This window comes from Trachypithecus francoisi, unplaced genomic scaffold (assembly GCF_009764315.1).
Source record: "Trachypithecus francoisi isolate TF-2019V2 unplaced genomic scaffold, Tfra_2.0 Lachesis_group8, whole genome shotgun sequence".
NCBI classification, from domain to species: Eukaryota; Metazoa; Chordata; class Mammalia; order Primates; family Cercopithecidae; genus Trachypithecus; species Trachypithecus francoisi.
The window spans coordinates 14539131-14564857 of NW_022681473.1; the positions used below are offsets into that span (position 1 = coordinate 14539131).

At 38.1% G+C, this 25727-nt stretch overlaps 1 protein-coding gene across 3 annotated transcripts; it reads left to right on the forward strand.

The window, feature by feature from the left end:
• On the forward strand, positions 1-23881 carry GLYAT (glycine-N-acyltransferase). 3 transcript variants are annotated; one of them, XM_033205951.1, is made up of 7 exons: positions 1-539; positions 1610-1748; positions 8615-8729; positions 18122-18229; positions 20665-20791; positions 22781-22952; positions 23374-23881. In XM_033205951.1, the coding sequence occupies exons 3-7, from the start codon at positions 8649-8651 to the stop codon at positions 23774-23776; spliced, it is 891 nt and encodes a 296-aa protein (XP_033061842.1). In that variant the 5' UTR covers positions 1-539; positions 1610-1748; positions 8615-8648; the 3' UTR covers positions 23777-23881. The 3 variants fall into 3 exon arrangements, with proteins under 3 accessions (XP_033061842.1, XP_033061841.1, XP_033061843.1); XM_033205950.1 differs by lacking the exon at positions 1610-1748 and having other exon boundaries at positions 3-539; XM_033205952.1 differs by lacking the exons at positions 1-539; positions 1610-1748 and adding an exon at positions 8144-8233.
• Positions 23882-25727: the final 1846 nt, after the last annotated feature.

Genomic DNA, 25727 nt, shown 5'->3' on the forward strand with positions numbered 1-25727 from the left:
TAACAGCTTTTGTCACTTCATGCAAGTAATTTGCTGTTTTATTGCATTCTGCACATCAGACCTCATTCATATCTTTCCCACTGCCTTGCTTCTATTACAGATACTTGAATGGGAAAGAGGTGAGGGTAGTGCCTACATAATCTGACCCTCCTTCCAGTATCTGGCCTGTTGGTTTCACACAGCTTTGGTTTTCATAGTAATTCCACGACCTGTGAGGACAAAAAGCATTGTATGTTTTAAAAAGAGAAGCTCAGGGGCATACAGCCAGCTTCTCAACCATGCAGAGCCAGTTCCTTCAACACGGGCCTTTGAGGTGCAGGGCTGAATTCCACTAGAATTGACACCAGATATTTTTTGCCAGCCTAGTACAAGGTCCACATTACAAACCAAAGCTCAGAAATTTCTGGAGGAGGTGTATCAAAATTTACTCTGCGAGACTCTGCTGAACCGACTGCATCAGGGAGAAATTTCATCTCCCAGAAGGGTGCGTGCGGCTCATCATTTCTTCCTGGAAACATCTGGAGAGACTTGCTTTTCAGGTAAGGACTCATTACTAAGTATCAGATACATAGGATGAACAAGTCTAGAGAGCTAATGTACAGCATGAGAACTACAGTTAATAGAATTGCATTGTATATGCGATTCAGGCTACATGAGTGGGGTTATAGCTGCTCTTGCCACAAAAACAACAACAAAAATAAGTAACTATGTGAGGTAATAGATGTATCAATTTGCTTCACAATGGTAACGTTTTCACTACCTATATGTTCTCATAACATCATATTATATACTTTAAATATCCACAATAAAATTTATTTTTAATGTAATGATTGCTTTGTGACACCTCTTTCACTTAAGTGAGTCAAATTAAAGTGCGCATATTGTGTTATGTTCAGAATACGCAGGCAACTATGCTCAAGGAAAAGGAGTAACTTCCATTCAAGAAACACATATCTGACACCTATTTTGTAAAAGGCAGTTTGCTAGCTACCATGAAAATCCTTAGAAGTTTGTGCTCTGAACTAATAAACGAATAAAGAAAGATTTGAGAGCTTCTTGAAAGCAGGTAGATGAACAGAATACTGAGTGTGTGGAGACACTGGAAACATTACTATATTTAATCCTGGTCACATTATAAGGGAGGCAGTTTTTTCCTTACACTACTGATGAGAAGGTTGCTGCCCTGAAAGTGAGAGAGGAAATAAGTAGATCAATAAGACAATAACACAGACAAGATTTATTGTTTATTTAAATTATACAGAAAACAAATTTTACTTTAAAGATTTAATCTACAATCGTACTACCACCATTTACTTATTGATTCCTATTTGCCTTTGTTCTCTCTTAAATTTGAACTTTATGTGTTGTATGTGAACTGTTTTGTGTCCTATATTTTCTCATTTTATTTGAACACTCTCCCATGTGTCTATAAGTATTATATATTATGTCTGTATGCATTATGTTAATGCCTTAGGGTTGCACCACTCTGTTGGATCATTTTATGCTATCTTCCCCTATTGAGGCAGATAGAGATTTTGTTCAGGACTTGCTTATGTTTGTGTGACTTTATAAAATTCTGTTTAGAGTTTTTGTTTTGTTTTGTATTTAGAGACCCTCTGTTACCCAGACTGGAGTGCAGTAGTATGAACATAACTCATTGGAACATTGAAATTGCTGTGGGCTCAACTGAGTCCAGGGTTGGATTCCACTGGAACTGACATCAGAATTTTTTGCCAACTTAGTACAAGGTCTGCATTACAAGCTACAACTCAGAAATTTCTGGAAGAGTTGTACCAAAACTCACCCTGTGAGACTGTGGTCAGATTATGTAGGCAATACTCTCTTACTCTCCTTCCCATTCAAGTACCCGCAGTAAAAGCAAGGTAGTGGGAAAGATCTGAATGAGGTGTGATTGGCAGAACACATTTTTTTTCCTACTTACACAAAACAGCAAATTACTTGCATGGAGTGATGAAAGCTGTTAGCATCTTCCCACTTTAGCCTCCTGAGTAGCTAAGGGCTACAGGTGTGTGCCACCATACCCAACTAATTTTTATTTTTGTAGAGGTTGTGGTCTTGCTGTGTTGACCAGGCTGTTCTCAAACTTTTGCCCTCAATTAATCCTCCCTCCTTGGCCTCTGAAAGTGCTGGAATGACAGGTATAAGCCACCATGCTCAGCCTAGAGTTGTTTTCTTCTTTTAAATTGTTTTCTTTGGACAAATTTCCACTTCTGTAATAACTGGACCAGGATCAAAGATTCTGGAGTTTACGCCCAGGGATGCTACTCATTGCCCAGTGCTGCCAGCTGCCGTGGTTGTCAGATTTCCTGGAAGAACCTCAGCCTCAGTAGCTTTCAGTTTGCCCCAACCAAGCATGAGAGCCATACTTCGTTGTTAGTTTGTAAGTACATCCTTAGAGGGCGGTTCCAAACTTTACTCTTCAGAAAATACTGTAATATCACACCCCACAGACTTGGCATTAAACTCTATTTTAACTCTACTTTATAACTTCCTTATGAGTTGCCTCTAGAGAAAAGACAAGATTAGCCTTTAGGAATGTTATGCTTTTATCATCCTAAGACCCTTAGATAAGAGATATGGTCTGGAGTTTTCTTTAAGATATAATGTAGTACAAAATAGCTGGAAACTTTTCTCATGTCCAGGATATATTATGCATTTAACATATATATGTTTACTGAATGAATACATTAATGTCTCTATACTTTTAGAAAGTGGAGTGATTAGACAGACAAATTAATACAAGCATTTCATGTATTCAATCATTTGTTACTTACGTATTGAGGCCCTACTATGTGCCAAATACTGTGATAAGAATTACTGATAAGAGAGTAAGTAATATGAGCTTCTTGCCTCACAAGAATTCAACAGCAAGAAAACAAAATGAAATTTGACTTTAAAACATCATATTGAACAGCATAAATATATATGATATTTGTCAATTGAAAGAAGAAAACTTTAACCCAAATAACAAGTTATATAATTGAAATATGCGTAAACACTTATGAAAGTACAGAAAAGGGAGTGACTTATTCAGCCAGACATAAGAGACAGTGAAAAGAGCACTAGGGATAATAGGCTGTACAGGTAAACTTGAAGGGGTAAGTGGAAGCTTAATTTAGAAGGCAGAGCTGAAGTAGGAAATTTCAAACTGAGAATAAATGTAGAAAGACCAGAGGAGCTAAGCAGACACTGTGTTGAAGAAATGCACTGTGGTCCTACATGGTGGACAGTAGCAACAGAAGAGGCTAGAAGGGTAGACTAGAGTCAGACGGTAAAGGGAGAACCCATGGGCTAAGGTATTAAGGTAGTTTCTTTTTATATGTGCTCAGATTGGTAATTAGCCAGACTCTAGGGACTTTTCTTCTCTCCTTCCTTCCTTCTTCTTTTTTTCCTCTTTCCTTCTTTTTTCTTTTTCTTTCTTGCTCTTTGTCTCTCTCATCTGTTTACTCTCAATGAAGCTCCCCATTGGCTTCCTTAAGCTCCAAAACCTCAGTAAGCTCAATCAGTGAGAGTCCTTGTGCTTTGATTAGATTCCATCTCCTAAACTTCAACCTGAAAACTGCCATCAGATAATAAGCTGGTGCAATTCTAGGACTCACCTTTTCTATTTTCCTTTTCTCAGAGATCATAGTTCTTTCTGCATGTCCTGATGTTCAACATATGAAAATTGTTATTGTTTTAGGTGGACAGGTAAATTCAAGTTCTGTTGTCCTCTCTTGGCTGGAAGCACTGTTACTGGTAGTTAATTCTTATGGGTCTGCAGCAACCTCAATTCTCTCCTTAGAAGAATTCAGCTGAGGGGCATAAGGTGGAAGGAGAGACTAAGGCAAGTTTTAGAACTAGAGTGAACATTTTTTAAAAAGCTTTAGCCGGGCGCAGTGGCTCACGCCTGTAATCCCAGCACTTTGTGAGGCCAAGGTGGGCGGGTGACGAGGTCAGGGGTTCGAGACCAGCCTGACAAACATGGTGAAACCCCATCTCTACTAAAAATACAAAAATTAGCCAGGTGTGGTGTTGCGTGCCTGTAATCCCAGCTACTCTGAGGCAGGAAAATTGCTTGAACCTGGGAACTGGAGGTTGCAGTGAGCCGAGATTGCACCACTGCACACTGCACTCCAGTGTGGGTGACAGAGCGAGACTCCATCTCAAAAAAAAAAAAAAAAAAAAGAAAGGCTTCAGAGCAAGAAGGAAAAGAACTAAAGTGAACTTGGAAGAGGGCAAAGTGGGTGACCTGAGAGATCAGGTGAGTAGTTTGAACTTTTGCCTTGGAGTTTTACATGTTGGCATATTTCTAGGCTCTTACGTCCATTCTCCCCTGATTCTTCCCTTGTGGTGGGTTGTCCACATGTGCAGTGGCCTGCTAGCACTTGCGAGGTGAGCATGTGCCGTGTGTTTACTGGAATTGTATGCGTGCTCATTTAAGGTGTTCTTCCTTTACCAATCAAATGTCCCTAGAAGGTCACATACCAATTAAACTTCACCATTTTATCCCTGAATGCACATGCTTGAGTCCACTCGCCCAACTCCTGAGATATCAGGAAGCTGCTCATCACCGGTTTTAGGTTCTCTATCTGTTGAGAGACTACCTTTGGCTGGTACTGGCTGTAACCAATTATTATTTTAGAAAGTCAATTAACAACCACCTGATCATCATCTGATGGTTGCCTGACATTTCTTGGGGTGAGTGGAGCCCTCATGACTTGGGTACATTATGCTGCCAACATACTTTGGTGCTGCATGACTTGGATATGTTCACCACTGGTAAGACACCTCTACACCTCGCCTTCTTCAGATGGAGACATTCAACCCCTGTACGGAATTTTCTTCTCCCTTTTCACTCTCCTGCTTACTAACCAATCCCAGGAACAATTCCTGTCAGCCGCAAGTGGCTCTGCTCCCCGTGATTGATCTCTCGGTTCACCCTGATAGGTGGCTCGTGGGAGTGGGAAGGACCTTCGGGCCTGCACTGAGTAGAAGTGAGGAACTAATGGCCCTCCTGAACAGGAGGTTTGTGAGAGTGATAGGGCTAAAGCCTAAAAGTGCAATGCCTGGGATTTCCTCTGCTTTTTCAACTAAAAATGACTCTTTCACAAGAAGCTGCACCCTCTATCTCCTGATTTCTCTGTGTGATCTGAAATTGTCTTGCACACCTACCAAACTGTCTGGCTTGAAGACAAGTCTGACTCTTCTTTCACTTCACATGCCATGTGACTTCTTAAACACACACTTCCTGTTATTCATGCACCCATGGCTCTTACTGCATTCGTGCAGCAGCAAAGGTATGAGCTCCCTTGCAGATCTCCCCTGAAATTTATACATGTTTTTATCCTACAAGCTCGGATGACCTCCAACCCGCTCCCTATCTGTTGGCACATTGCCAAAAAAAAAAAAAAAAAAAAAAAAAGACACTAATTGAAACCCCAGCTCTGCCAGTGCCTTATGACTTAACATACGCTTTTTGTTCCTGTTACAACCCAGAGCTAAGTTTTTCTGGTGTTTTTGAAACAGTTTGCCTTCCTGCATAGAGCTGACACTTTAAGGATCTCACTTACTTCCTTTTTTTTTTTTTTTTTTTAAGTCAGCGCCTCTTTAGGGGAGGGAAAATTCTTCCTTTATCATTTGCAAGTTCTTGCCCTAAGTCCCACGTCCTCCAGAGGTTCCTCCTTTGTGTTGAGGGCAACAAAACATTGCCCTCTCAAATCCAAGGGTTGCTGTTTTTGTAAGCATACGAAGGCTTTTCATGAGTGTTCTTCTCGCTTCCTCCTACTTCCTCCTGTAGTCTCCATTTCTCTAATCACTCCTACTCCCTTCTCAATATGCATCAAGACCTTCAAGGTCATATTTAAAGGGAGGAAAGTCCAGCCCTCTTATGGCAGTTAACTGAAAAGCTTCTCTTCTACTTAAGGAACACACAAAATGATAATCTGAGAAAAGAGATAATCATTTTTATTTTTGGCTTGAATGCTTTGAGCAAGAATCACTACAAAGTCATGGAGACAAGGATATAGGCCAGCCCGGCAGGTGCAAGAGACCCATAGGACAGAGATGAAGGTTGGTCCCAGGCTAACAGATTACTATTAGAACAGAGATAAAGATAAGGTTAGAGGTACAGGGTAACACCGGTTCTTTCCAGAACCCCAAGGATGAACAGGAGGCCTACTGTACACTCCAGTGTCTCCTGTGTTCTCAAGTGGGCAATCGTAACGAGATAGGACCAAGGGTAAGGGTACATGATAAGACCAGTTAATCTGGAACCTTAAGGATGATGGGGATGCCCCTTTCAGGATAACAGGAAAGTAAGAAGGGGCATATTCGTTCCCTTTTTCTTTTCTTTTTCTCTTCTGTTTTCTCTTCATAGATGGGTAATCATCTCCATAAAACAGGTTATGACACGCAGATATATACCCCCAAACTAGGAAAAGTCTGAGTCCCCAAAACCTTAAAACAAAACAAAACAAAAAAACTAGTTTTTCTTTGTAATACTTGGCCTAAAAATGAAATGAGAGAAAATTACAAAAGTCAATCTTGGAACCCAGTGCCCTTATGCAGGAAATTCTCAAATTAGCCTTCTCAGTCTTTGATAACCAAGAACAGAATAAGAAGAACAGGGCTAAGAAAAAGGAGAAATGCAGGAACCAGAGGCAAGGATATTGTCCTCTCAATATTCAAGAGTCACCCTTCTACAGGGGACCCCTAGGTTGCCCATCAGTGAGACATGACAAAATCAAAATCCTGCCCCTGTCCCCCTTGAACCTGGCTGGATACTACTGCCCTGATGGCTAGCAAGAGGCCAAATCCACAGAACAACCACTGCTACCCCTCTGTCAGCAGGAAGCAGTTATAGAAGACTGACTTGTCTATTTTCCCCAAAGAACTGGGGTCTTGAACTCATGGTGGGGGAAATGTTACACTAGGTAGCTAGTCAGGCATACATAGGGCAGGAGAAGGCTCCATGCCCCACACCTCACACCCAGATATATCAGGCAACCATCAGGTGATGGTCCAGTGGTTGTTAACTGTCTCTCTAAAATAAAAATTGGTCACAGCAAGTGCCAGCCAAAGTCAGTCTCCAGATACACAGAAAAAACCTGAAAACGGTGATCAGCAGCTTCCTGACAAGATCTCAGGAGATGGGCAAGTGAGCTTAAGCATGTGCATTCAGAGGCAAAATGGCAGAGTTTTACTATCATATGACCTTCTAGGGACATTCAACTGCTAAGGGAGAATGTCTCAAGTTAGGATGCATACAACTCCGTGCTCACACTACACATGCTCACCTCTCACATGCGAGCAGGCCTCTGCACATGTGCACAGCCCACCCCCATGGGAAGAAGCAGGGGAGAATGGACAAGACCCCAGAAGTGTGCCTACATATAACACCCAGTCAGAAGGTCCGACTGCACACTTGACCTCTCAGGTCATCCACGTGGCCCCTTTCCAAATGCACTTTACTTCTTTTCCTTCCTGCTCTCATGCGTTTTAATAAACATTTACTCCTGCTCCAAAACTTGCCTTGGTCTCTCTTTCTGCCTTCTGCCCCTCGGTCAAATTCTTTCTATTGAGGAGACAAGAATTGAGGTTGCTGCAGACCTGTACAGATGCACCACCAGTAACAGCAACAGTCTTTTCACTGATGTTCTAAAATCACGAGGTTACCTAATTATAGAATCACGCACCAGACCAGTTTTAATGCAACACCCTCTCATAGCCTACCTTCACTTAGAATTTACTTTGCTCTCTTCCAAATATTGCAGTTCTAAAACAGAACACAGTGACACAGCATCTTTCTTCATTTTTCAGGTAGTTGTGATGTTCTGGAATGTTTAGGTAATCCCAATTTGACGCAGCTAGTCAAATATGTAAAAATGCTATTTTTATATTACCTAGTAATTTCTACAAAATGTACCACAGATCCTAGTTTAAGGCTTAGAGATGGAATTAGCTTCAAAGTGTGAGGCTTGGTGAGAGTACAAGTTTTGAATATGACCTAGTAATAATTTTTGAAAGGTTAATTGTTTATATTTAGACCATGTCAGAATGCCCTTTAATAAAATGCCTGTATAAAAATATCATGCAATATATACGACTTTGGTTCAAGTGGAGAGAAAGAAGAAAAGGAACAGGAGGAAAAGAGGAGTGGTGGTAGTAATCGAATAAATAACAAATGTTCAGTGCTTACTGTAAGACCGACACTCTACTAAGCACATTGCAGGTATTCATTCCTTTCATCCTCACAAAAATTCTGAGTGATATAGTGCTATTATCCCATCTACCTTTGAGGAAACCAAAGTACAGAGAGACTAAATAACTTTCCCAGGTTTACACAACTCATTCTCAGAGGAGTCAGGAGAATCACTGATAGCAACTAAAATTCAAAAGATATTATGTGTATTTAAAAATGTGCTTTTTAACCTAAAGTGAAACTAATGGCTGGAATTCATCAAAGGGTAAGAAAAAAGACCTGAAAAACTCAGAGAAAGATCCTTGAGTTTTCCACCAGTCTCATCTTCTCTTGGATTTGCTGAGGACTGCAGTTGAAAGGCACTAAAGAAAAACCTGGTCATTAATACAGAACTTGCTACTCTTGTTTCAGAATCTCCTGTAGCTCTTCTCACTCCTGTAACTCCATGATGTTACCATTACAAGGTGCCCAGATGCTGCAGATGCTGGAGAAATCCTTGAGGAAGAGCCTCCCAGCATCCTTAAAGGTGATAATGGAAAATTCTGAGAGGAGTAAAGAAGACAAACTTGCCATGAAAGAGGAGGGAAAGGGATTGACATTTATGATGCACCTATTTTGAGCCAGGCACTATTTCATGTTTTCTCTCATTTAGTTTGCCTTACCTCTCTACAAGATGTTTACTACCATGTCCATGTTGCTGATAAGAAAATGAAGACTCAGTTAACTAATTTTCTCAGTATACTACAAATACTGAGTTGCAATGCAATGATATGAACATAGTTATGCCTTAGTCTAAACACTACTTTTGCTCTGTGCTGACTCAAAAAATTACTTCCTTGCTCCTGTCCAAGAAGCATTTAATAATAACACTTGAAATTTGCTCAGAGTTCTACAAAGTTGGCTGAGGCTGCATATTAATGTTTAACTTGTTTATTACAAAAGGAAACTTGCCAGTGAGAGGTTAACCAGAATGAGTCTTCTTTGAAATAACAGATCAATTTATATTTTAATGTAAATTTCCCAATTGCTCTGAATTTAAGGCATGTCGAGTTACTTTAGGGCTAGCTCCCAGTATCCCTCTTAACCTGGTATTAATAATTAGAGGTCTCAGAATTAGATGAAACATATATATATGTTATATATATATGTTTTACATATATATTTTATATATGTTTTACATATATTTTTATATATATGTAAATGCCTACATCCAGAACTATGCAAGAGCAGTTCCAATGACAGAGTCAGATTCTTGTCTGTGTATATATATATTTAGCAACCAAATGGATATGGCTCACTCCAATGAAACTCAAGTACAATTGTTCATGTGTATGTGTGTGTGTATCTCTTTAGTGGACAATTATTTTTACATTTGTATTGTTTTGGAAGACATTCCTATATGGTGCATACGTTTCAGATAAATACATTCAAATTACCCATTCCCTAAATGATTTGCTATTCCCTTCTTTCAGTATAAAGGAGAAAATATTAGCATTCTTTTATTTGTGATTATATAGTTTGATTTTCATTCATTAGAGATGAATTAATGAGACAACAAGCCTTATTCTTTATTTATTAACAACACAATATGGCTTCAAGTAAACTAATCCAAATCTAAAGTTACCCACCTTTCAGCTCCTACTAACATTAATCAAAATTACCTAATATTTAAGTGCCTTCACATGACAATCTTTACGATCCAAACAACCTCCCAGAGAGACAGAATATTTTTCTTGGAAGGCATATTAGTTAGACACTGTATGTATACTTACTTGAGGTATTTTTATGATTAGTGGCTACTTTTAAAAATTCTCTAGGCTAAACATTTTTTTCAATACTCTGTGATGTAGAATTTTCTGCCTTAAATTTCTCCTTATTCCTTGTGTTAAGTGGATCCTAAGCATTTTGAGAAAACTCTAGATGTTTCCCAGTGATTCCTTCTTGGAGCCACTCTGTGGTGAGATAAGGAAGCCCTCATGACTCCTCCCTTTCATGAGGAAATAGCATTCCTCCTCTTTGGTTGCATACTAAAAGACATACGTTTTCCCCTAATGGAACTCTAAAATTTTTTATGCCACTTGCTTTTGATGGAGGTGTATAACCTAGAATTCACTATTACTCAACAATTAATTGAGGCCTAGTTAAGAAAATGTCCATCCATTCCTCTGAGTGTTAGATATAAAATGCATAAAGATGTCCACTACAACTGATTCAACTGATAACAGCTGCCTCACCATGTTCTGTTCACCAGTGTGAAAGGAAAATATCTCGGGCCACCAAAATCACTAAAGAAAACTCAAGCTGGAAACTGCTTAGGGCAAACTTGCCTCCCATTCTATTTATTCAAAGTTGCTAAGATAGATGCATATCTGATTGCCTCTCTGGAAAGGCTAATCAGAAACTCAAAAGAATGAACTGTTTGTGTCTCACATATCTGTGACCTGAAAGCTTTCTCCCTGCTTCAAGTCTTCCTGCCATTGCTTCAAAATGTCCCTTGTTTCAGTATGTCCCACCTTTCCAAACGGAACCAATGTACTTCTTATGTGTATTGATTGAGGTCTCATATCTCCCTAAAATATATAAAACCAAGTTGTACCCTGACCTCCTTGTGCACATGTCATCAGGACTTCCTGAGGCTGTGTCAGGGGCACATCCTCAACCTTGGCAAAATAAACTTTCCAAATTAACTGAGACCTGTCACTGATTTTCAGGGTTCAGATTTTGGTAACCATGGGGGGATTCTGAGTGGAGATGCCCTGACCTTTGACAAATCTCCTATCGGTCCTTGGTACCAGCATGGCTACCTTTATGGCTCAAACTAATAGGACAATTTGCTGAGGTCTGCAAGCATCCCCTCCAGAGAATCCCTGATCTCCCCTGATCTGGTCAAATTATAAAGTTTATTTATTCCTAATTAGATGGGGAGGAAGGTCTCTTTGAAGAGGAACCTCTACTTTACTTTTTACACGACTAAAGTTAGCATTTAACAACTACCTAGTGTTAATTTCTGCTTACACTTACAGTGCTCAGAAATCATGTAATTTGTGTGATCATTGTTAGTTCTGCTTAACATTTTTGTTCTTTGTATTTTTCTTGGTCAAATCGAAAGGAGAACCCTAAATTATGAGGAACAAGACCTCTGATGTGGGAGGAAAATGGCTAGCAAAAGAAAAAAAAAAGATTTTGAATTTTAACTATTAAAGCGGCTTTATTTACATTATAAGGCCACCTTTTAGCCAGCCAGACCATACTGAAAGAGCAATGGCTGTACTTCTCAAAAAGCAGCATTTTGTCTTAACTGACATATTGTAATAAGATTTTTAAAAAAAATGTAAGGAGCTCAACTGTTAAAAGTCAGCTTAATTAAAAAGCTAACATCCAAGATGTATGTGTGTATGTGTTCATGTGTGCATGTTTGTATTTGGAAGGCCTTCATGTTTTTATTTTTTATTTTTCTCTCCTAAGACCTTGTCTATTTTTGTGCAAAAGATTTTTTTTTTTTTTTTTTTTTTTTTGCTTCTCAGTTGACTGAATTCTGTTTTTGCCTGATTTTTTTAAACTAAAATAGTTATTGCAACAAAGGCTACTTGGGTATTTAAGAAAAAAATGAAGTTTAATTTTATTTTTAATTTAGCTAAAAGAAAAATAAAAACAACTTCTTCTAGCATCACCAGACTTTTTCTCTCTGAACCTTATGATGTAAATTTTACTATTTGATTTTCACCTGAGTTGTTTCCTTTAATGTGCAAATTTAAGACTATTTATCTGACAGCTTCCTAGAGTTTTGAAACAGGTTGCCAAGAATCTGAAATTCCAAGATAGAAAAAAAAGGGGGCAGGGGTCTTTATAAATCTATAAAATGTACTTCCATCAGCATGTCTGATTCATCTTTATATGTATTTATGTGTTGTGTACAAAATATTTCACTACTGAAAATATATAAAAGAGCTCTAATTAATCAACTTAAAGAAAAAATAAAAGTGCTTAAATTAGATACTAAAAAAGAAAAGACTAGTCAAATGCTTTTTCAAGTTTATGTAACTTAAATAAAAATCTTTAATAAATAAGCTAGCTTTAAAATTTTTGGTAAAGTAATAGTAGAAATGTCTTAAGAATTCCCAGCATACATTTTGTTTGCATTTATTAATCAAGCAAATTTCATACTTATCCCTGCCAAATACTATAAGGTGTCAATGTTTGGCATAGGGGTTACATAACTATAAACCCAGTCCCAAACAGGATGATCATGGCTTGTGTAATTTTTAATAAATAAGACATTGATATGGGTTTAATGAAAATAACTGCATCTTTAATTTAGTAAGATTACCATAACTTCTAATCCTGTGGGTTTAGGCAGTCTGGTCCACAGTCAATAAGGAGGTTTGTTTGGGGAAAAGACTGTTATTCTCTTTGTTTCAAAGCTAAACTATAAACCAAGTTCCTCCCAAAGTTAATTAGGCCTACGTCCAGGAATGAATGAGGACAGCTTGGAGGTTAAAAGCAAGATGGAGTCAGTTAGGTCAAATCTGTTTTCACTGTCTCAGTTATGATTTTGCAATGGTAGTTTTATAAATTTAAATCATGAATATCACAGTTTTCATAAATAATCCAGGTAAACAATTAAAATAATTGGGGTAATGTAATGGGATAAATATTTGTAAGCAAACTGGTCATAATTTAGCATATGAAATTATATTAAATTAAATAATAGACATTTCCTTAGTTGGGTATCTTCCCATAAAAGTATATTGTAGGAAAATATTCTTGATAAAAAGCAAACAAAAAAAACAGTGCCTTTTTTTTTTTTTTAAGAGGTGAACAAGTTTTTTCCAATTCAAAGGTTATTTAAAGTTTATATATAAAACAAGGTAAAAGGGACTAGGACAAAAAAAGATACAAAAAAGCTATTTTTAAAAGAAGGGTTTTTCAGGTTAAAAAAAAAAGCTTAAAGAGAGATAATTTTATGTAAGACAGAATCTTGTGTGGTAAATTTAATCCTAAAATAAGTAGTTGTTTAAAAAGGAGGGATGTTCAGGACAAACCAAAAAGTCCAAGCATGTCATGAACAATCAGTGTAAGTCACAATAAGAGGATTTATGTATTAAAAAAGTTTATATAATCAAGTCGTCATATTATTAAATTTTCATTTGCTTAGAAAAAAAGTGAGATAAAATCTTTTTAATTAAGATTATTACATCCACGTATCTTCCTGTATATGCTTTTAAAGTCCTTGTAACATTGAATCACAGAATTTTAACTCCTGCATCTATAAAGAATACCAAGTCCTGCTAAATTTAAACACTGACAGCAATTAAAGCCTCATCTTCAGGCCCTGTAGAAAATGCCAATCAAAATAAACTGCATTCCTGAGACACTGGGCAATAAATTAAAGCTATTCAACTCCTCAAGGCCCAGGGACTATTGTGAAGGAGCTGGGCATGTAAGAGTATAATGGCTGATTTTGAAAGACAAAATAAGTTTAGCTTCTGTATAAATTAATCATTAATGTCAAAGGAACATTGATGAAAAACCAGTATATAGACTCCTGTGTCAGATTAACAAGGTTTTCTTGAAGCATTAACTCACTCCTTAATAAAGGTTATGAGGTTCAAGGAAGTTACATTTTATAATCCAGATTAAATTTTATAGACTGTTTATAAATTTGGAAAAACAAATGTAATTGGCTTCATGCTGTTTTTATTAGGATGTCTTATTAAGAAAATTAAATTTCCTCTCTCAAAACATGAAGGTTTTCACTGCTTTTTGAAGTCTTTGACTTTCACTTTGGTTAAATAAATGACTTCACAATGACCTGTAATCCTATTTTGTAATTTCAAGTGTTTTAAACTTATATTTGACAAACTTTCCAAAATATAAATTATGTCTTTTTCTGACCTAATTCTTTAAGATAGTAGGTTCCCCTAAGTCCAAAAATGACACAATTTGGCTTATTTGGTACAAAAATTATACAGAAGGCATTGCCAAATATGAAATGGTGTTTGGTTTTCTTTGGGCTGTATTTGTACAAATATGTTATTCGTATGTGTTCCAAAATTATGGGAAACTCCTGTAATTAAAATATAATTTAGTATACATTATCAGTAACAATCATATTGTGTGCCACAGGGGTAAGAAATTTTCTTGTCAGTTGTGTCTTTTGACTATGGCTGCCTTAAACCTTTTTTTATCCATGGAAAATTGTTATCTTGTTTTGGTGCTCTTTAGAAGGTGGTTTTATAATCAGCTATAAAACTCCAACAGGTGCTCTTAAATGCAAGTTTCTGATAACTTTGGAGATTGCAACATCACAATAGAGAAAAAACTTTCAGGACTCATAGAGAGATAAAATGTTAATGAGTATCAAACAAAATAGGAATTAACTACATGGACTGAACCAATCTTTTTAACATTTTATTTAAAATGTTTGCTGATCCTTTGTTTTTCAGAGTCTTAAAACTTTTCTTTTGAGCTACTGACAGCTTTTAACAATTTAGTATACTCCTATGAACAAACTTTGGAGCATATTTGTTTCTCTCTACCAGATTTCTCCAGAATTTGGAAATTGTGAGTATTCCTAACTTATGGCAATACATTTATTTGCATAAGTGCAATAAGAATCTGTTTTCATTTCTGGCCGGGCGCAGTGGCTCAAGCCTGTAATCCCAGCACTTTGGGAGGCCGAGATGGGTGGATCACGAGGTCAGGAGATCGAGACCATCCTGGCTAACACAGTGAAACCCCGTCTCTACTAAAAAAAATACAAAAATCTAGCCAGGCGAGGTGGCGGGCGCCTGTAGTCCCAGCTACTCGGGAGGCTGAGGCAGGAGAATGGCGTAAAACCCGGGAGGCGGAGCTTGCAGTGAGCTGAGATCTGGCTACTGCACTCCAGCCTGGGCGACAGAGCAAGACTCCATCTCAAAAAAAAAAAAGAATCTGTTTTCATTTCTAACAGGAAACAATTCGAGAAATTGGTTATTTTATTATTTTATGAAGACTTTAACTGCTTTTCTTAAGAAATCAAACTTGACTTATGGAGTTAATAAAGCCCTTGAGAAAAAAATGGCCTTATATTTTGTGTACGCAGTCCCTGTACAGGGTTTCTGAGTGTGGTAAGTAAAGAATGTCACTTTCTGACAGGCACAGAAGCCCCAGGTTTCATGTGGAACCTCAAGAGGAGAGGAAATTCATTCAACTCATAGGTATTTGATGGCACAAATTCATGGCTAGGCTTTGCTTTAAAAAGTCTGATCTGAGATTCCTCCTATGGAACAAAATTTCATCAATGCCAGTTTAAAAACCTATATAAAAATAATTATTCTTGCTGCACTGTATACAAATAATTAGGCCAAGTATAATAAAGCAAACTAGTCCTACCATAATTTGTTTTTAATAAAAACGGGAAACTGGAGAAAGAAAAAAATCTGTATTTCAAAACTATAGTACACCTGTTGTTAGATTCTAGTTTTGCCTGATGTTATTTTTCAATTTTTATTATTTTCTACAATTTGAAATGAATTCTATTTTTCTTGGCTACAAGTCTTCAAAATAATGTTTTAAATTTTTTTTTTTCATTTGTCCAAATTTGAAGTCACTGAAAACTAAGCTGTGCTTTCTTAAAACCCTACAAACTGAAGCCAAACAACTTAAACTTCAGAAAAAAATAACAGCAACCTATTTACATACATAAGCCACTTTTAAAGCTGCCTATTAATATATGAATTTTAGAGTAATGCGGCCTATATCTATTTTTCCAGGATTGTTCTTTTGTTTGTTGTTGTTTTTTCTCCCTTTCACTGCTGTTTTCTCTTCACAGGACATGAGACTTCACAATCTGCTAAAAATGAGCTTTTGGGACCTACCCATCTAGAAATAAACTGTCCTAGCCATAACACATTAAATGAAACCTGAGACCAGAGGCTCATTTTATTGTAAAATGCTTTCTCCGAAAGACTGTACAAAAAAAAGGGGGTGGGGGATATGAAGGGAAAATATCTTGGGCCCCCCAACCCCTAAAGAAAACCCAACATGGAAACTGCTTAGGGCAAACTTGTCTCCCATTCTATTCAAAGTTACTAAGATAGATGCATATCTGATTGCCTCCTTTGGAAAGGCTAATCAGGAACTCAAAAGCATGCAACATTTGTGTCTCACCTATCTGTGACCTGAAAGCTTCTTCCCCGTTTCAAGTATTCATGCCCTTGCTTCAAGATGTCCCACTTTTCCAAACTGAACCAGTGTATTTCTTATATATAATGATTGAGGTATCGTATCTCCCTAAAATGTGTAAAACCAAGCTGTACCCCAGTCACCTTGGGCATGTGTCATCAGGACTTCCCAAGGCTGTTTCACGGGTGTACACTCAATCTTGGCAAAATAAACTTTCTAAATTAACTGAGACTTGTCTTAGATTATCTGGGTTCACACTAGGTTTGGGGTTCAGTAGGACTAAAAAGGAGTTTTAAGGGCCGGGCACGGTGGCTCAAGCCTGTAATCCCAGCACTTTGGGAGGCCGAGATGGGTGGATCACGAGGTCAGGAGATCGAGACCATCCTGGCTAACACGGTGAAACCCCGTCTCTACTAAAAAAATACAAAAAACTAGCTGGGTGAGGTGGTGGGCGCCTGTAGTCCCAGCTACTCGGGAGGCTGAGGCAGGAGAATGGCATAAACCCGGGAGGCGGAGCTTGCAGTGAGCTGAGATCCCGCCACTGCACTCCAGCCCGGGCGACAGAGCAAGACTCCGTCTCCAAAAAAAAAAAAAAAGAAGTTTTAATAAATTAGGCCACAACAATAAGAAAAAAATAACAGTTTCACATATTTTCATATTTTGCAATGGATATTGTAGTGTAAATACATTTTAACAGGCCCCAGGTACAAATGTTTAAAAATGTAACCATTATATTTTGCCAAAACTGTACTAAATTTCTATATTAAGCCTCCACTCATAGCTGAAAACAGAATTAATTCAGATAAACTCAGACTTAGTCAATTTAGAAATTTTTTCACCTTCATTCTCTAGTCTGACATCAGTAGTTCATGTGGGATAGGGGGCAGCCGGAGGGAAATATACTGGTATAGTTCTATCATCTATCCTTGATGGAAAGCATTCAAGTGCACAGCACCTTTCTGGTGTATTTACATACTGCTATCAGCTGAAGCTTCATGTTCACAATGGTCATGAGATCTATGCTGACATCTACTACTGCATACCACAACCCCAAAATCATAAGGACACTTACTGTTTGTGGGATTTATTCTCACTCATTCTCACATCCTACCCTCTCTTGCACCCCTCTCTCTCATTAGTTTGTCCAACAGGGCAGGGGTGGGGATCTAAGACTGGATCCAGGCTAGGGTTCCCCAAGCTTATTCTCTTGAGCAATAGGCTATAGTCTCTGCTGACTGATGAGAATTCAGTTAAGCTCTCCAGAGAGTTATATGGAAACCATGCTAAAGAGTTTTAAACATGTATATAGCCTTTAAACCAGCAATTACTCTTCCGGATATTTTAAGAAAATGTTAGGTAAGTATGCAAAGATTCCTGTGAAAGAACATTCTATAAAGAATTATTTATTTAAGTGAAAAGTTGAAAACAGTATGTTTGTGAATAGAGAAATAGGTACACAATATGTTCAGTGATGAAAAATAGCAAATATCAGTAATTTTATTATTGAACAAAAATATGTTTAATCTAAAGGCTCTGGTGGACAAGTGACCTGATTTTAATACAGTGGTTGTCTGCCCTCTGTGTGTACAGATAAAAAAATAGCACAGATTGTTTGACCTAGATTCTCCATTTGGCTACTTTGTATCATAAAATGTCATGATTTTATAGAAATAATTATTGTCCTAATCAAGCAAGAAACTTTGCTGTCTTTTTCTAATAAACCAACCCTCTCAATTTCTTGGGATCCTGCAGGTTTATGGAACCGTCTTTCACATAAACCATGGAAATCCATTCAATCTGAAGGCTGTGGTGGACAAGTGGCCTGATTTTAATACAGTGGTTGTCTGCCCTCAGGAGCAGGTAAGGTTTCATGTATGAATATTCTTCTACATTTATATTAGCTGTGTGCCTATTACATTCTTAGCGATATGGTAGAGCCAGGGCATACAGAAGTAAATCATAGTGATAGTCAACAAGTCCCCATCCTCAAGAAGCTCAGAGTCTGGAAGACAAGATAGATCAACAGATAAATTAAAATTCCGTCTGAACTATACGAGAACAGAAGATAAACAGGATACAGAAATAGGCCAAGTAAAACCTGATTAAATCATGGAAGTCAAAGGTGGGGCTACCAGGTAAGTTCAATATACTTCTTGGTGGAGATGTCATCTGAACTGGATTTTGTAGGAAAAATATGTTTTTTGTCAGGATTACAAGGAAAAGTGGACATTCTAACCAGGGAAAACAGCAAGGGCACAGATATGAAATTGTAAAAAAGGGCAATGAGTTAGAGTGACTATTGTATTAGTCCGTTCTCATGCTACTAATAAAGGCATATCAGAGACAGGGTAATTTATAAAGGAAAGAGATTTAATTGACTCACAGTACAGCATGTCTGGGAAGGCCTCAGGAAACTTACAGTCCTGACAGAAGGGGAAGCAAACATGACCTTCTTCACATGGTGGCAGGAGAAAGAATGACAGCTGAGAAAATGGTGAAGCCCCTTATAAAACCATCAGATCTCATGAAAACTTACTATCACAAAGACAGGGTGGGGGAAACCACCCCCATGATTCAATTATCTCCATCTGGTCCTTCCAACTACACGTGGGGATTATAAGAACTATAATTAAAGTTGAGATTTGGGTGGGGACACAGCCAACCCCTATCAACTACGAAAAGCAAAACTATAATGCTAGAACTTCTATACACGTTTGAGGAAACACTTAAAAATTATTGAAACTAAACAACACATTTCAAGATAAAAATGCATAAGCTTATTTCAAAACATCAGAAAACACAAATATACTTTTAATACTAATAAAGTTATTTAAAAATCACTTTGTTGTGGGAACACTTAAAGTCTACTCTCTTAGCAATTTTAAAGAATAGAATACGTTGTTATTAACTATAGTTACCAAGTTGTACAATATATCTCTTGAACTTATTCCTCCTATTATAACTAAAGTTTCATATCTTTTGACTAACAATTTCCCAATTCCTCTTCTTTCCCACACCTTACCTGCTGATAACTACCATTCTACTCTCTACTTCTATGAGTTCAACTTTTCTACATTCTACATACAAAGGAGATCATGAGGTACCTGCCTGTGTTTGGCTTATTTCACTTAGTATAATGTCCTCCAGGTTCAACATACGTGAAGCAATAAATATGCTAATTACCCTGATTTAGCCATTTCAAAATGTATACATATTTCAACACAACATATTGTTCATAAATATATACATTTATTTGCCAATCAAAATTTAAAAATAAACAGTATATGAAATGAATAAATTTATGGTATGAAAACTAAACCAAAATAAAATTATTTGATATTTTAAATGTAGTCTTAAGCAACAAAATGTGTCAGTGGTATCATTGCTGACTTGTGTGTTTTTTGTGCAACATTTTCCAACTTTTTAAGAAGTTTTTAAATTCTTTTATAATTATAGTTGTGGTAATATTTTCATCCACCTTCTTCCTATAAATAATTGTATCTGTCATTTACTAATTTGAGGAGTTGTTTCTGAGTAAGTGGATTGTTTGTTTCTCTGGAACTGCAATTGGTTTAACCGTTATATTTTTCAAAGAAGGCATTTCGAATTGGTTTTTAATCTTCTTTGGTATCAATATCAGGTTTCATACTGCCATGGTCATAGTTTGTGTATTCTATAAGTATTTGAACTGTAGTAAAATTTATTCTTCCAACATAAGCTTTCCCTTGTCAATTGACTCTCTCTTCCTCCTGTTGAGGATGATGGTGGTAAGAAGAATGCTTTCTAAATGGTTATGTCTTTTATTTGAAATTTTAACGTGTTATACGGATAATGAATAGTATTGTTCTGGAATTTTCCAATATAAATTGAATAGTTGAATCTTTGATCTTTATCTCATTATTTAAATAATTCAGAAATAATTATATGCATATAAACCCACAGTTAAAGGAAATAAGTTCTAATGTTTGACATAGGGTGACTATAGTTAACAGCAATGTATTGTATATTTCAAAGTAGATTGAAGGAGGACTTGAAATGTTCTCAACACATGGAAATAATAAATATTCTGGGGGATGAAAACTGTGACTTGATCATTAAACATTCTATTCACATAACAGAATATTACACATACCCCATAAATTTTTACAAATATTATGTATCAATAAAAAAGAAATAATTGTGATGTACCAATAAAACTACCAATATTTTATTACTTAGAAATATCACAGTATAAAATTATATGTAATCATAAAATATAAGGATATGTTTTATTTCCTTTTTCCTAATGATAACAGGATATGACAGATGACCTTGATCACTATACCAATACTTACCAAATCTACTCCAAAGACCCCCAAAACTGTCAGGAATTCCTTGGATCACCAGAACTCATCAATTGGAAACAGCATTTACAGATTCAAAGTAAGAGGAATGGGATGTGTGCTGACTCACTTATGTGTCCTGAGCAAGTTTTCATGTGATTTATAACTCCTTCCTCCAAGCTCCAGACTCCCAGCCTGCTGTCAGTTTTGTTACTGTGTGGTAACTATACCTGTAAATGCTGGTGGACAGTGTGGGAAACCCTAAAATTTGCAAAGAATGGGCTTCATAAAGGGAACCATAGTATAATTCCTTGGTACCAAGGATTTACGACACATTTTGCAGCTGTATCCAGACCTTTTAGGGTGATTGGATGCTGAAGAAGAGCCTTCCCTCTGGCCTTCTATTCTGGTAATAAAAATGACAGCTTATTTGGCCATGGAATACTTCCCAGATCACCCAGAAGAACTGTCATGGTTCCAACTATGCTCTCTGGAGATTCCCTAGGATGGTATTTGACTGTTACTTGCAGTGTAATCTTAGTTAAGTGATTTAACCTCTCTGAGATTATGTTCGTCATATATAAAAATGAGGAAAATAATGTTACCTAACACACAAGGCACTGAAAAGATTCAATGAAGGTGACTAGGAAATGCTTAGCATAATACTTGGACATGTTAGTTAACGTTTGCTGCATAGCAAACCTAATAATTCTGTGAATCAACCATTTGGGCTGAACTTTGCAAGGCAGTTCTTCCACTGGTGTCATCTGGGTTTACTCGTGTAGCTGTAGTCGATGGGTGGACCATGGCTGATTGCTCTTACATGGCCTCACTCACATGCCTGAATGAGAGTTCTGTTGTCAGTTCATGACAGCTGGTGATTGTGGTGATAGCATGATGGCAACATGTATCTTTAGCAGACTGGCCCAGGCCTATCTTAATGGTATTGGTCTTAATGTAATCGGTCTTAACCAGGAGCAAAAACAAAGGGAAAGCCCCACTGGGGCAGGCACTGTTAAGCCTCTCCTTGCATTAAATTTGCTCTTTCTATTGATGAAAGTCGGTCAATGTGGCCAAGGTAAGTTGCAGTGGAGGAGGGGACTATCCTGGGGAATGGATACCAGGAGATATGGGCAAATCGTGGGTCATTGCCTCATATTACTACACTAGGAATGTAGCTTAGTAGATGTTAGCTACCAGTTTTTAAATTTATCTAGTAGGATTATCAAAACCACACAATTACACAGCCCAGAAAATGTGGTTCCAGTGCAGATACTGCTGTTAATAACACAATCGTAATTGAATCCATCCCTAAGCATGTTTTCACTTAGGTAAAACAGAAAAAAATTACACAAATCCTGTTTGAAATGCTTGTTCCCTGGTGCTGTAAAGAAATAGCACTTGAACATAAATTTAATTTCCTCAGCAAGGTCATTTTTACTCTCTGCAGAAAGGGTACACTCACCAGCAATTTTGCCATGAGGGTACACTGAACAAAGGAGACAGGGTTATTTATAATCTGACATGTCCACCCTACTGCTGTGTCTGGTTTCCACTGGCTGGAATGGGACCTCACATTCTGTATTTGTCCCAATTGACTAGCAACTTAAAACCTTTTAAAAGAGGTAAAGGCAGAGGAGAACGAAGGAAGCAGGAAGTAACCTGTGGAATGCTGAGAAAGGTAAAAACATCTCCAAATAAGGAGGAGGAACAGGCTATGACCTAACGCTTACTTGGACCAGTATAAGCATGCCAGGGTAAATATTTAGGCTAAACTGTGGGAGCTAAGAACACAAAGTACATTGATTTCTTTATTATCTTCTGGCAGATATCTAAGAATGCTAGCACAGGTCTTTGAATAAAGTTTGCTTCTAAGAGAAGTTACTATTTATTCTTAGATGGGGAGGGAAGTCTTTTTGAAGAGGAATCTTCACTTTTTACATTACTATGTGACATGGGTCATAGTGGTAGCACCAAGCCCAGAACCAAGATTTTATGATACTAAATCCTAGACACTTCTTACTCCACTGCAGAACTTCACTCTAGAATATACCTAAACCATTACATCTCTGTTTGTCCTACCATCTAGGTTCACAGCCCAGCCTGAATGAGGCTATACAAAATCTTGCAGCCATTAAGTCCTTCAAAGTCAAACACACACAAAACATTCTCTATATGGCATCCGAAACAGCCAAGGAACTGGCTCCTTTCCTACTGGAATCAAAGACTTTATCTCCCAGTGGTGGCAAACCCAAGGCCATGTGAGTTTGATAAAATCCACTGTATACCACTCACAGCTCTCAAGCAACCTCCCAACTTCTCTCTCTGCATTCACTCTGGCCTTCCTACAATCAATGTTGTACAAAGAAATCAGAATTATATTTTTAAAAAATTTAACTCAGAACATGTTTCTCCCCTGCTTAAAAGACTCCACCATCTCCCTTCTCATCTAGAATAAATCAGGTCTCTGGCTACCACTTGGACCTTTATTGCCCTTCCTGCTTGCTTTCTCCAACAACTCTGACCTTCACTCTGTTCCTCTTTCATCACAAGCTCATCTATATTCCAGGACTTCACATTTGTTATTTCTTCTGTCTACTCTGTCTCTCAAGACAATAGAGGTCACAGCAAATACAAACCTTTATACTAATGGATTTTGTTTTCTTCTTGGACCCTCCATAGCAACCAAGAGATGTTTAAACTCTCATCCATGGATGTTACCCATGCTCACTTGGTGAATAAATTCTGGTCTTTTGGTGGTAATGAGAGGAGCCAGAGATTCATTGAGCGCTGCATTCAGACCTTCCCCACCAGGTGTCTCCTGGGGCCTGAGGGAACCCTTGTGTGCTGGAATCTAATGGACCAGACTGGAGAGATGAGAATGGCAGGCACCTTGCCTGAATACCGGTCCCAGGGCCTTGTGACTTATGTCATCTATGACTACGCCCAGAATTTGGCCAAACTTGGCTTTCCTGTCTATTCTCATGTAGACTACAGCAATGAAGCTATGCAAAAAATGAGTTACACACTGCAACATGTTTCCATTCCCAGAAGCTGGAACCAGTGGAGCTGTGTGCCTCTGTGATGCCAATCCTGAACATAAGACAGCGTTGGGCAGGTCTGTCTGGGCATGTAATTGGAGGAGTGGATGGTGGATGAAAAGAAAGAATAAATTGTAATCAGCAGTAAAGGAGTGGGCACTGTTTGGGCTCTGGGGAAGCAGTGTGACGTTCAACAGGATCGCCATGGTCCCTGCATTCACAGGTTCCTCAGTGGGAAGCAGGCCCAGGTCCTCTTACATTTAACCTATGCAGTTTAGCTCCCCACATTTCCAGGGCCTCTATGACACTTCATCAGATGCATATTGCTCCAAATTATTTCTCCTGGAATCCCTGGTTCCTCAGTGGCAAGACCCTTGCCAGTTTTTCTGGCAGCTAGGAAAAGGTGAATAGTATTTTCTGAGCACTGTGATTTCTTTCTTTCCCTTTCTAAAGTCTTTCCCTTGTGATCAACAAGTGGACTCTCCTTAATAGGTCTTTAGAGATTATCCTCTCCTGTTATTGCTACTTTATAGGTACATTAAATATACTAGACACAAATATATATGGGATATTAGGCTAAATACAGTATACATGATATAGCAGGGAATGTTACTAGAAGAAATACCAACTGATGATATCCTATCCTCTCCCAGCTCCTATTACAGGAAAAAAGATCCAATGTTATTTCTAAGGATGAGCTTCCAAAACCCACCACAACTCTTAAATAATAAAGTTTTGTGTTTGATTGTATACAATTTTTATTGTGTTTGTTCAAGCTAAGTGGTTCGTCATGGTGGGAGCATGAAAGGAATGAATGTATGAAAAGGGGAAGGTGGGAGCCCCTTGACCCAGGGGTGGGATTGTTTATTGAGGAGAGATAGGAGTTAAAGGGAGAGAAGACAGCATGAATACATGCTTGTCCAATTAACCTCAGCACATTACTAATCTTAGTTTGTTCCTGCTGTAACAAAATACCTGAGACTGGGTAATTTATAAATAACAGTGTCTGAAATTATTTATTTAAAATAATTATAAAATAATTAAAAATTTATTTATCACAGTTCTGGAGGCAGGAAGGCTAAAAGCATGGTGCCAGCAGATTTGGTGTCTGGTGAGAATCCAGTCCCTGCTTCCAAAGTGGCACATTATTGCTGTGTTCTTTGTAGGGGATGAACACTGTGTCCTCACATGGCAGAAAGACAGAAGAGCAAAAAGGAGCCCAGCTAATTTCCTCCAGTCCTTTTTCCTTCAGGCACAAATCCCATCCATAAGGGTGGAAGTCCTTGTGGCCTAATTACTTCTTAAAGACTGTATCTCTTAATACTGTTGCACTGAAGATTAAGTTTCTTTTTTTTTTTTTTTTTTTTTTTGAGACGGAGTCTTGCTCTGTCACCCAGGCTGGAGTGCAGTGGCCGGCTCTCAGCTCACTGCAAGCTCCGCCTCCCGGGTTCACGCCATTCTCCTGCCTCAGCCTCCCGAGTAGCTGGGACTACAGGCGCCCGCCTCGTCGCCCGGCTAGTTTTTTGTATTTTTTAGTAGAGACGGGGTTTCACCGTATTAGCCAGGATGGTCTCGATCTCCTGACCTCGTGATCCGCCCGTCTCAGCCTCCCGAAGTGCTGGGATTACAGGCTTGAGCCACCGCGCCCGGCCAAGATTAAGTTTCAACATGAATTTTGGAGGAAACACAAACATTCCATTATAGCATTACTTCAGAATGCCTGAACGCTATACAGTTTAGATAATTGTCTCATACAAGCGTCAGTTGAGGGGGAACAGGAGAGATAATCTTTCAGGTTGCAACAGGTTAGGACAGTTTTTTTTTTTTTTTTTTTTTCTTTTTTTTTGAGACAGAGTTTCATGCTGTCACCCAGGCTGTAGTGCAGTGGCATGACCTCGGCTCACTGCAGCTTCCACCTCTCAGGTTCCAGCAGTTCTCCTGTTTCAGCCTCCCAGGTAGCTGGGATTACAGGCATGTGCTACTGCACCCAGCTAT

Coding starts and splice junctions, on each gene's coding strand:
- GLYAT (XM_033205951.1), top strand. CDS start 8,649: ATGATGTTACCATTACAAGGTGCCCAGATGCTGCAGATGCTGGAGAAA. Junction 18,230..20,664: donor TTGTCTGCCCTCAGGAGCAG/GTAAGGTTTCAT, acceptor TAATGATAACAG/GATATGACAGATGACCTTGA. Junction 20,792..22,780: donor ACAGCATTTACAGATTCAAA/GTAAGAGGAATG, acceptor CCTACCATCTAG/GTTCACAGCCCAGCCTGAAT.